The 12237-nt window shown below is 39.6% G+C and overlaps 2 protein-coding genes across 2 annotated transcripts; both read right to left on the bottom strand.

Annotated features, from left to right (window-relative positions):
• On the bottom strand, positions 1-632 carry LOC142228958 (uncharacterized). Its single transcript, XM_075299482.1, has 2 exons — positions 491-632; positions 1-379 (listed from the first exon to the last, which is right to left on the bottom strand). Exons 1-2 carry the CDS (start codon positions 543-545, stop codon positions 183-185), a joined length of 252 nt encoding a protein of 83 aa, XP_075155597.1. The 5' UTR covers positions 546-632; the 3' UTR covers positions 1-182.
• An 11022-nt stretch (positions 633-11654) lies between these two features.
• LOC142229435 (uncharacterized) lies at positions 11655-12237 on the bottom strand. Its single transcript, XM_075299996.1, has 2 exons — positions 11935-12237; positions 11655-11866 (listed from the first exon to the last, which is right to left on the bottom strand). Exons 1-2 carry the CDS (start codon positions 12223-12225, stop codon positions 11744-11746), a joined length of 414 nt encoding a protein of 137 aa, XP_075156111.1. The 5' UTR covers positions 12226-12237; the 3' UTR covers positions 11655-11743.

Raw genomic sequence — 12237 nt, 5'->3', positions numbered from 1 at the left:
TTGCTGAATATATTTTCCCTTTATTGAATGATATGTTAATTACATCAGTTACGTGATAGAATAATATTCAGAACTCAGAAACCATTTAAAAAATTATATAACCCATATTTTTTATCGCATTTAGCAAAGATCAAAGCAAAAATTAATCGACTGGAGCTCATTAACATTTTCGAGCACAAGTACTAAGGAGGACATGGTGGCATCCATGAGGGACGTACACAATCCGGACCATTGGCACCACCAGCTCCACCAGGACCACTGCCCCAACCGCCACCACCACCGCCACCGCCTCCACCACCACCTCCGCCAGGTTCGCAGTTACAGCCACGACCACCAGCTCCTCCACCACCTCCGCCACCACCTCCAGGAACCGGTGAAGCTACAAAAATTTAATTTAATTTAATTTAATTTATTACACATGAAAATATTGATTTTTATTTATACATATTTATAAGTTATTTCAAATGTTATTTTGCATTTATTTACCCACCTCCAATAAAGGCTATTAAGATACAAATAAAGCTAAAATATAGCCAGTATTTCATCTTTATTCGTTACACTTGACTTCAAGATTGATTGTAGAAGGCCATTTAGCAATTTGTTTTTATAGTCTCTTCTCAAGTATCTCACTAATCTTCTTTTTTATTTACTTTAATAGTAGATGTAGTAGTTTCACACAGGTGCACTTGATTTATTTCTGAAATTTCTCATTAATACGGGAAAGCCCTCTTTAGAGTTCTCACACAAATAACTCGTCATATATGTTACACTCGAGAGAAATTTTGTAATGGATAACGGTTAGTCTTTGCTGGGCAACAGTAGGTGTAGACTTGGATTCAATGAATATGACATTCTTTTAAACATAAAATCATCTAATTTAAGTTTGAATTTTCTATTATTAAAATTACACTGAAAAAAATATTATCGTTATCACAATTTATTGTCATGACATTAATTAGTGTTTTAATAATTACACTGAAAAAATAGTGAAATTTTGGTGAACTTTAGAAAATTTAGATTATTTTGTAGAAAATTTAAACTAAACAGTATTACAAACGCTGATCGATCCCAAGGCGGGGCGGGTTCTTTGTATCGGATTGTCCCGATGGATACTATTCACCGGCCAGCGGCTGCCACATCAGAGTACGTGTTGTTTCGTCCGTATTTTTGTGTTGGAGAAGGGGCATCCCGGGGAGCCTTCTCCGCTTGCTTTTGGTCCGAGCCGGGATAGAGGACCATGGTCCGGGGCAGTTTGCCTAAACCAAAGTCACCATCGCTCGGTTTCGGTGTAACCAGTGCTTGGAATGGGTGCACTTCCGGAACTGCTCCGGCTTAACACCGCTACGGGAGTATAGTCGTACTGACTACGTGGCAGGATGCTGTGTCGATCTGAGCATGTCCGTCCGTCCGTCCGTCTGTTGAAATCACGCTAACTACCGAACGAAACAAGCTATCGACTTGAAACTTGGCACAAGTAGTTGTTATTGATGTAGGTCGGATGGTATTGCAAATGGGCCATATCGGTCCACTTTAACGTATAGCCCCCATATAAACGGACCCCCAAATTTGGCTTGCGATTGCTCTAAGAGAAGCAAATTACATCCAATCCGGCTGAAATTTGGTAAATGGTGTTTTTAAATGGTCTCTAACAACCACGCAAAAATTGGTCCATATCGGTCCACTTTTACGTATAGTCCCCATATAAACCGATCCCCCAATTTGGCTTGCGGAGGCTCTAAGAGAAGCAAATTTCATCCGATCCGGTTGAAATTTGGTACGTGGTGTTAGTATATGGTCTCTAACAACCATGCAAGAATTGGTCCATATCGGTCCATAATTATATATTGCCCTCATATAAATCGATCCCCAGATTTGTCCTCCGGAGCCTCTTGGAGGAGAAAAATTCATCCGATCCGGTTGAAATTTGGAACATTGTGTTAGGTTAGGTTAGGTTAGGTTAGGTTAGGTTAGGTTAGGTTATGTGGCAGCCCGATGTGTCAGGCTCACTTAGACTATTCAGTCCATTGTGATACCACAGTGGCGAACTTCTCTCTTATCACTGAGTGCTGCCCGATTCCATGCTAAGTTCAATGAAAAGGGACCTCCTTTTCATAGCCGAGTCCGAACGGCGTTCCACCTTGCAGTGAAACCACCTAGAGAAGTTTGGAAACCCTCAGAAATGTCACCAGCATTACTGAGGTGGGATAATCCACCGCTGAAAAACTTTTTGGTGTTCGGTCGTAGCAGGAATCGAACCCACGACCTTGTGTATGCAAGGCGGGCATGATAACCATTGCACCACGGTGGCGTTAGAATGTGGTCTCTTACAAACACGCAAGAATTGGTCCATATCGGTTCATAATTATATATAGCCCCCATATAAATCGATCCCCAGATTTGTCCTCCGGAGCCTCTTGGAGGAGCAAAATTCATGCGATCCGGTTGAAATTTGGAACATGGTGTTAGAATGTGGTCTCTAACAAACACGCAAGATTTGGTCCATATCGGTCCATAATTATATATAGCCCCCATATAAACCGTTCCCCAGATTTGATCTCCGGAGCCTCTTGGAGGAGCAAAATTCATCCGATCCGGTTGAAATTTGCAACGTGGTGTCAGTATAAGGCCGCTAATAACCATGCCAAAATTGGTCCATATCGGTCTATAGTTATATATAGCCGATCCCCAATCACACAAAAATTGGTCCATATCATTTCATAATCATGGTTGCCACTCGAGCAAAAAATAATCTACCAAAATTTTATTTATATAGAAAACATTGTCAAAATGTTATTTCTATAGAAAATTTTGTCAAAATTTTATTTCTATAGTAAATTCCGCCAAAATTTTATTTCTATAGAAAATTTTGACAAAATTTTATTTCTATAGAAAATTTTGTCAAAATTTTATTTCTATAGAAAATTTTGTCAAATTTTTTTTTCTATAAAATTTTTTTCCAAATTTTATTTCTATAGAAAATTTTGTCAAAATTTTATTTCTATAGAAACTTTAAACTTAATTATATACGTATTTAATCGGCCTTTTTAGTTTAATATATACCACATATGGACTATGTGGTATATATTACTGTGTTAGGAAGTGTTAAGATACCTTGTCATCGGCTTCAGTAGAAGTTTCTACGCAATCCATGGTGGAGGGTACATAAGCTTCGGCCTGGCCGAACTTACGGCCATATATACTTGTTGCAATTTAATTGCAACAGGGTCGCGGCGATCCAGGAAACCAAGATGAATCCCACCTGTAGCCTACCCCATTGTGATGGATACAATGTGCTAAGAAAGGATCCCACAAGAAATGGAGGTGGTGGCCTGGTTTTCATATTAGACCGTTCCGTGCAGTATAGACCTATCCCGCTTGTGCCAGGCACTAGTGAACCGTATATGGAATATATGGGGGTAGCAGTCATGTCTGGGGCTGCCGAGATAGAGCTATACAATGTATACATACCGCCGGTTGGTAGTTGTACTCCGGGTTATAGCCCAAACATTGAGTGGCTGTTGTGCGGGCATAACCGATTGGTTCTAGGAGACTTTAATGTCCAACATGCACTTTGGCATTCTCTCCTAGGCAATGACCAGAGAAGCATACCTTTGGCAGAGCAGATAGATGACTCCACATTTTGCACGGTGAACGAAGAGGTGATTGCAGCAGTTCGCCAGATATATCTTTAGCGTCACCCGGTCTGATTAATGACGTATACTGGCAACCCGTCATTTCACTGGCATTAGATCACCTCCCCATAATTCTCACCATTAACCGACCCTCCGATTTCAAAACCTCTGAATGCCGGACCTTTATCAATCAAAAAAAAGCCAACTGGGAAGACTTCAGAGAATACACCGATCGCCGCTTCAGTGAGCTCCCGTCCCCCTCTCATGTTCATGTTGCCCAGAGGGCGTTCCGGAACATCATCAACACAGCAGCCGCTCGCTTCATACCCGCTGATAGAATTTCCCAAGTGAGACCCAACTTCCCAGCCAAAGCGGCGGGACTCGCAGACGAGCATGATGAACGCCGTCGTGCTAACCCTGTTGTTCCTAGAATCAGGGAGCTGAATCTAGAGATTAGTAATATAGTCGACGAGCACAAGCGGAACACTTGGTTAGAGGACCTGTAGCAATGTAACCTAGGCACAGGCACAGGTAAATTGTGGTCAACAGTGAGAGCCCTCTCGAACCCCGCTACTAGGGATGATGGTATTTCAGTCACCTTTGGCGAACTGACTGATCCCAAGAGGTGCGTTACATTATTCAACCGACTGTTTGTCGAGCACCCCGAGAGTGATAGAGCGAAAAGGAGAGCCATTCGTCGCATCCGTGGTCTCCGAGCCGATGGCACACCACAATTTACCATAGCCGAAGTTACCGATGTCATCAACAGCGCGAAACCATCCAAAGCGCTGGGCTTTGACGGAATCTCTATGCTAATGCTGAAGCATCTGGGAATACTGGGAGTTGAATACTTGACCAGACTCCTCAATTTGTCCTCAGAATCGTTCATTATAACCGATGTCTGGAAAATGGGTAGGGTGATTCCACTACTGAAACCAGACAAAGACTCGAGCAAGAGTGAATCGTACAGACCGATTTCCCTTATCTCGCCAGTAGCTAAGACAATTAAGGCACTACTCATCAACGTAGCAGCCGCTCGCTTCATACCCGCTGGTAGAATTGCCCAAGTGAGACCCAACTTCCCAGCCGAAGCGGTGGGACTCGCAGACGAGCGTGATGAACGCCGTCGTGTTAACCCTGCTGTTCCTAGAATCAGGGAGCTGAATCTAGAGATTAGTAAGATGGTCGACGAGCACAAGCGGAACACTTGGTTAGAGCACCTGTAGCAATGTAACCTAGGCACAGGAACAGGTAAATTGTGGTCAATAGTGAGAGCCCTCTCGAACCCCGCTACTAGGGATGATGGTATTTCAGTCACCTTTGGCGAAGTGACTGATCCCAAGAGGTGCGTCACATTATTCAACCGACTGTTTGTCGAGCACCCCGAGAGTGATAGAGCGAAAAGGAGAGCCATTCGTCGCATCCGTGGTCTCCGAGCCGATGGCACACCACAATTTACCATAGCCGAAGTTACCGATGTCATCAACAGCGCGAAACCATCCAAAGCGCTGGGCTTTGACGGAATCTCTATGCTAATGCTGAAGCATCTGGGAATACTGGGAGTTGAATACTTGACCAGACTCCTCAATTTGTCCTCAGAATCGTTCATTATAACCGATGTCTGGAAAATGGGTAGGATGATTCCACTACTGAAACCAGACAAAGACTCGAGCAAGAGTGAATCGTACAGACCGATTTCCCTTCTCTCGCCAGTAGCTAAGACAATTAAGGCACTACTCCTCCCCAGCCTTGTGGAGAATTTTTCAGCTGCTAATCATCAACATGGATTCCGTAAAGAACCCAGTACGACAACGGCTTTGCATGCCATTTCAGCATTTATAAATAGGGGACTCAATCAGCCCAGGCCGTGTCACAGAACAGTCCTCGTGGCGCTTGACCTATCGAACGCATTCGATACGGTCAACCATGCCAGACTTTTCCCTACCGGCACGAACCAAGCGCTGGGTTACTAATTATGCGGACGCCAGTCGTATGTGGAATTTAGAGATAGGAAATCAAGACCCCGACCACAAATTACCCCAAGATTCTTGGGATCACAGCCTTTTCAGGTCGTCTGCCCATGCCACTGCAATTTGTAATAAGCTCAGCCAATTCAATTTGCTTCTTAGAATAAAAGGTTTAAAGAGTATATAAGGACAAATAAATATATACGACCGTAAGTTCGGCCAGGCCGAATCTTATGTACCCTCCACCATGGATTGCGTAGTAACTTCTACTAAAGACGGTCATCCCAAAAAAAAAAGATCGATTAATTCCGTTCTTGACCGGTATATATATAGGGAGGAAATAATTACGAACCGACATAAACTTTTTTGCGGTAATTATAGAGCCAGAACTTAAATATGGGCGTCGCTTTATATGGGGGCTATATACAATTATGAACACGAGTCTACCAAAAATGGCAGATTTTTTACTAATTGGTTGATTGGTAGAATTCTTGATATTTTGGAAGATTTTGCAAAATATTCCTCTCCAACTATGGAGTGTTTCATAAACTTTCTATAGAAATAACATTATGACAAAATTTTGTACAAAAATAAAATTCTGACAAAATTTTCGATAGAAATAAAATTCTGACAAAATTTTCTATAGAAAAAAAATTTTGACAAAATTTTCTATAGAAATAAAATTTTGGCAAAATTTTGTATAGAAATAATATTTTGACAAAATTTTGTAAAGACATTAAATTTTGACAAAATTTTCTATAGAAATAAAATTTTGACTAAATTTTCTATAGCAATAAAATTTTGACTAAATTTTCTATAGCAATAAAATTTTAGTAGATTATTTTTGGCTCGAGTGGCAATCGTGATTTTTCTGTGATTGGGGATCGGGTTATCTGCGGGCTATATATAACTATAGATCGATACGGACCAATTTTGGCATGGTTGTTATCAGCCATACACTAGCGAAATGTACCAAATTTCAACCGGATTGGATGAAATTTGCTGCTCCAAGAGGCTCCGGAGGTCAAATATGGGGATCGGTTTATAGGGGGGCAATATATAATTATGTATCGTTATGGAACAATTTTTGAATGGTTGTTAGAGACCATAAAGGGTGATACGGTTACAATTTGGTCAAGGGAAACGAGTGTAAATCGGTGAAATCGTTTATTTAAAAAATCAAATTAAATTTCTTTTTCAAGTTCAATTAGTATAAAATTCAGGAAAAATATTGAGTTAGGCTTTCGCTTTTCCAAATCCGAATTGCCGGGCCTCACGCTTGACACCTGCCATCAGATTTTGTACAGCCACCTTGTCCACCTTCTTCGCCATAGAAAGCCAGTTTGCCTTGAACTGCTGCTCGTCCTTAGCAGTTTTTTTTGTCTTTTTAGGTTCCGCTTGACAATTGCCCAGTATTTCTCAATTGGGCGGAGCTCTGGCGTGTTGGGAGGGTTCTTGTCCTTGGGAACCACCTGCACGTTGTTGGCGGCGTACCACTCCATGGCCTTTTTACCGTAATGGCAAGATGCCAAATCCGGCCAAAACAGTACGGAACAACCGTGTTTCTTCAGGAAAGGCAGCAGACGTTTATTCAAACACTCTTTCACGTAAATTTCTTGGTTGACAGTCCCGGAAGCTATGAAAATGCTGCTTTTCAAGCCACAGGTACAGATGGCTTGCCAAACCAGATATTTCTTTGCGAACTTTGACAGTTTTATGTGCTTGAAAATATCTGCTACCTTTCCCCTTCCTTTTGCCGTATAAAACTCCTGTCCCGGAAGCTGATTGTAGTCGGCTTTGACGTAGGTTTTCGTCGTCCATTACCACGCAGTCAAACTTCGTCAGCATCGTCGTGTACAGCCTCCGGGATCGCGCTTTGGCCGTCGTATTTTGTTTATCATCGCGATTTGGAGTCACTACCTTCTTGTAAGTCGATAGTCCGGCTCGTTTTTTGGCTCGATGCACGGTTGTAGACGATACACCTAGCTTATTTGCGGCATCGCGGAGAGAGAGGTTAGGGTTTCGCTTGAAACTACCGGCAACTCTCTTTGTCGTCTCAGCGGCTTCCGGTTTTCGATTTCCGCCCGATCCAGACTTCCTGGCTGTCGACAAACGATTTTCGTGATGCGCGAGCAAAATTTTGATACACTGCTCTACTTGTTTGGACGGCATTTTGACAACTGAAGAGTGAATTCTAAAATCAAAATAGGAGCAACATTCTACATACACACACCTTCAAAATGAGGTGTTTTCAAGTTTTTTAATGCAAAATTAAAAGAAATACGTCATGTTTATATTGACCAAATTTTGACGGTATCACCCTTTATACTAACACCACGTGCTAAGTTTCAACCGGATCGGATGAAATTTGCTCCTCCATGAGGCTCCGGAGGTCAAATATGGGGATCGGTTTATATGGGGGCTATATATAATTATAGACCGATATGGACCAATTCCTCCATGGTTGTTAGACCCATATACTAACACTACGTACCAAATTTCAACCGGATCGGATGAAATTTGCATCTCTTAGAGGCTCCCCAAGCCAAATCTGGGGATCGGTTTATGTGGAGGCTATATATTGTTTTAACAGGATCGGATGAAATTTACTTCTCGAAGAGGTTCCACAAGCCAAATCTGGGGATCGGTTTATATGGGGGTTATATATAATTATGGACCGATGTAGACCAATTTTTGCATGGTTGTTTGAGACCATGCACCAACACCATGTACCAAATTTCAGCCGGATCGGATGAAATTTGCTTCTCTTAGAGGCTCCGCCAATCAAATCTGGGGATCGGTTTATGTGGGGGCTATATATTGTTTTAACAGGATCGGATGAAATTTACTTCTCGAAGAGGTTCCACAAGCCAAATATGGGGATCTTTTTATATGGGGCCTATATATAATTATAGGCCGATATGAAACAATTGTTGAATAGTTATTAGAGGCTATATACTTACACCACATTCCAAATAGCAGCCGGATCGGATGAAATTTGCTCCTCGAAGAGGCTCCACAAGCCAAATCTGGGGATCTATAGTCCTTGATTTAAACTTCCATTATATTTTGAGTGTATATTAAGCATTTGGAATTAATTAATATTACCCACAATATATTATATATTGAATATTCAAAATGGATCTTAATATGCAATGTTAGGCTATTATTTAGTTCAAGTAAATATGTAATAAAGATTTTGCCTTTTCCCCTAACCACTAACGTGACTTACACTTAACATTATGGAAGGAATAAATTTAGATTGTAAAAAAAAGTTTGGGATCCCACCAAAAAAAGCATCGCCATAAAACTAGTGAAAATGTTCTTTTTGCATCCGGAAGTTATGCAAAATTGGCGCAGAAGCTATGAATGAAACATGGACTTGTCATAGGATGGATGTTCACCATTTCAAAAGACGTTGCATTGAATTTGCATCAATTCTTAAGGTCGAATTCAGTGTTTTGGATGTGAATTAAAAAATTTTGTGATATTCTGCCAAATAACTAACTTTTAAAATTTTTTATCACGCTTGTCTACAATTTTTCTAGAAAGGAGTTAGTATTCTTTTCGACAAATTTTTAATTATTTATACCACTTTATTAATTCTTACATTTTTGGAAGTGTTTTAAAGTTGTGCCTTTAGAAGAAGTTCTAATTTTTTTATGTGATATTGATGGCCTCTTCAGTCCATAGAAACATCGTCAAATATGTTAAGACCATGTAGAATATTTAAATAAGTATTTATTCATTATCATATAACAAATACATGAGGGCTGCTCTGTATTGAGGATCCCTACTGGTAAAGAACAACAAACAAACGTTTGGAAAACGTGTATCGAAAACATTATTCTATTTTTAGAGTTTGTTTTTATACCCACCACCATAGAATGGTGACGGGGGTATAATAAGTTTGTCATTCCGTTTGTAACACATCGAAATATCGATTTCCGACTATATAAAGTATATATATTCTTGATCAGGGAGAAATTCTAAGACGATATAACGATGTCCGTCTGTCTGTCTGTCTGTTGTAATCACGCTACAGTCTTCAATAATGAAGCAATCGTGCTGAAATTTTGCACAATCTCGTCTTTTGTCTGCAGGCAGGTCAAGTTCGAAGATGGGCTATATCGGTCCATGTTTTGATATAGTCCCCATATAAACCGACCTCCCGATTTGGGGTCTTGGGCTTATAGAAATCATAGTTTTTATCCAATTTGCCTGAAATTTGAAATCTAGAGGTATTTTATGACCATAAAGAGGTGTGCCAAAAATGGTGAGTATCGGTCCATGTTTTGGTATAGCCCCCATATAGACCGATCTCCCGATTTTACTTCTTGGGCTTATAGAACCGCAGTTTTTATTCAATTTACCTGAAATTGGAAATCTAGAGGTATTGTAGGACCACAAATACGTGTGCCAAAAATTGTGAATATTGGTCCATATTTTGGTATAGCCCCAATATAGACCGATCTCCCGATTTTACTTCTTGGGTTTATAGAAACCGCAGTTTTTATTCAATTTACCTGAAATTGGAAATCTAGAGGTATTGTAGGACCACAAATACGTGTGCCAAAAATTGTGAGTATCGGTCCATATTTTGGTATAGCCCCCATATAGACCGATCTCCCGATTTTACTTCTTGGGCTTATAGAAACCGCAGTTTTTATTCAATTTACCTGAAATTGGAAATCTAGAGGTATTGTAGGACTACAAATACGTGTGCCAAAAATTGTGAGTATCGGTCCATGTTTTGGTATGGTCCCCATATAAAACGACCTCCCGATTTGGGGTCTTAGGCTTATAGAAACCGTAGTTTTTATCCAATTTGTCTGAAATTGGAAATCTAGAGGTATTTTAGGACCATAAAGAGGTGTGCCGAAAATGGTGAGTATCGGTCTATATTTTGGTATAGCCCCCATATAGACCGATTTCCCGATTTTACTTCTTGGGCTTCTAGAATCCGAAGTTCTTATCCTATTTGCCTGAAATTGGAAATCTAGAGGTATTTTCGGGTCATAAAGAGGTGTGCCGAAAACGGTGAGTATCAGTCCATATTTTAGTATAGCCCCCATAAGAACGATCTCCCGATTTAACTCCTTGGGTTTCTAGAAACCGTAGTTTTTATATGATTTGCCTGAAATTGTAAATATTCTGGTATTTTAGGCTCACAAAAACGTGTGTCGGATTAAGTTTTTACCGGCCCATTTGGTAATGCCTCCATATAGACCGACTTCAATTCTTGAGGGTGTAGAAGGCGCACTGATCATGAAAATTGCTTGAAACTCAATGTAAAATTTCCAGATTTTACTTCTACAGATTTAAGATTTCAAATCAAGACGTTATTTTATAATTTTCTTGCACACTTACAAGAGATGTTAATGATTCCTCTAAAACTCAAACAAAAATGGTTCTTATAAATCCAGAATCTGATATAGTCCTCATAGGTGAAATCTTTAAATTTATCTTCGGGAAGTGTCCTCAAGTCCTCAAGCCCTCCTGAAATTTCAAAGGAAACCCTAATATTTGGTTCATGGTGGTGGCTATTTAAGATTCGGCCCGGCCGAACTTAGTGCTGTATTTTTTTTTTTGAAAATTTTAAACTTTTATTATCAAAAAAAAATTTTTGTACTGATATTTTAATCTTTGAAAAAAACTTTTTTTTTCCAAAATCACATTCCCGAAGTATAAAAGGCAACCTTCGTATACCACCGGTTAAACATTGTGGAAAGCAACATAAGATTCGGCCTGACCGAACTTTCGGTCGTATAAACTTTTTTTAGTTTTGAAGTATTTTAAGTACAATAAAAAATGGAGAGACTATTTATTTAGACAAATGATAACATTTACGGCCATTCTCATTTAACTCCGTTATGTTTTAAATGTCAGTTAACAAAAAGTTAACTTTGACTGAAAAATTTTCAGCAGTTAATTCCTCACTGGTATATGGAATATATAGACAAGATGACAGATATGTCTATAGAACGGTTTAAAAGTTCGTTAGCTGACGTTGCACTAAGGGAGCTTCCTGAAAACGAGGGTTAGTGCTATAACCTTTTAATTACTAAACTTAAGTTTATTTACATTAATAAAAATGTAGACTATAATTATTTGCATGTGAAGTGATGTAACTATTGAATAAGTCTATTTAGGAATTGGATTATCGTTACTTTTCGCTTGGTTCTCAATGGTTTCCACAGGCTTTTGCAAATTTGGTTCAAAATATTGAGAGTTTTGTGGCACACTGGAAGGGCTTGGCACTGGTATCTATAGCAATAAAAAAGAAAAATATTGAATACTACATTTTAGTATATATTTTCTAAAATTATTTTAACCTGTTGTCTAAGGTAATCCTTCATAATTGATTTAGACTCTTGCACAAGGGGTTTTTGGGGGTCTCGCATGATGTAATAATGATCTCGTGCATCATATATTCCCAACAGTTCCTTACTCTGATGCTCGGCCAAACGGAAAGGAGCCATTAGTATGGACGCTAATGTTTGAAGAAATCTATTTTTGGCATCCAAAATTGTTCCAAAATTGGCAAATAGTGTACTATATGAATTTGGTGTGGCCGTAATAGAAGAAACTAAAGTTATACAAATTAGAGCAATTTGAAATTTCATCGTTTGCGAATA

The sequence above is a fragment of the Haematobia irritans genome, chromosome 3, assembly GCF_050003625.1.
Source record: "Haematobia irritans isolate KBUSLIRL chromosome 3, ASM5000362v1, whole genome shotgun sequence".
Taxonomy (NCBI): Eukaryota; Metazoa; Arthropoda; class Insecta; order Diptera; family Muscidae; genus Haematobia; species Haematobia irritans.
The sequence above is the reverse complement of the archived record's forward strand: the minus strand, read 5'-3'. Positions and strand labels throughout refer to the sequence as shown.

What these genes read in the sequence shown, in the direction of transcription:
- LOC142228958 (XM_075299482.1), bottom strand. Translation starts at nt 545, where the DNA reads ATGAAATACTGGCTATATTTTAGCTTTATTTGTATCTTAATAGCCTTT. An exon ending in CTTAATAGCCTTTATTGGAG is followed by an intron (nt 380 to 490) that starts GTGGGTAAATAA and finishes AAATTTTTGTAG; the next exon opens with CTTCACCGGTTCCTGGAGGT.
- LOC142229435 (XM_075299996.1), bottom strand. Translation starts at nt 12,225, where the DNA reads ATGAAATTTCAAATTGCTCTAATTTGTATAACTTTAGTTTCTTCTATT. An exon ending in AGGATTACCTTAGACAACAG is followed by an intron (nt 11,867 to 11,934) that starts GTTAAAATAATT and finishes TTATTGCTATAG; the next exon opens with ATACCAGTGCCAAGCCCTTC.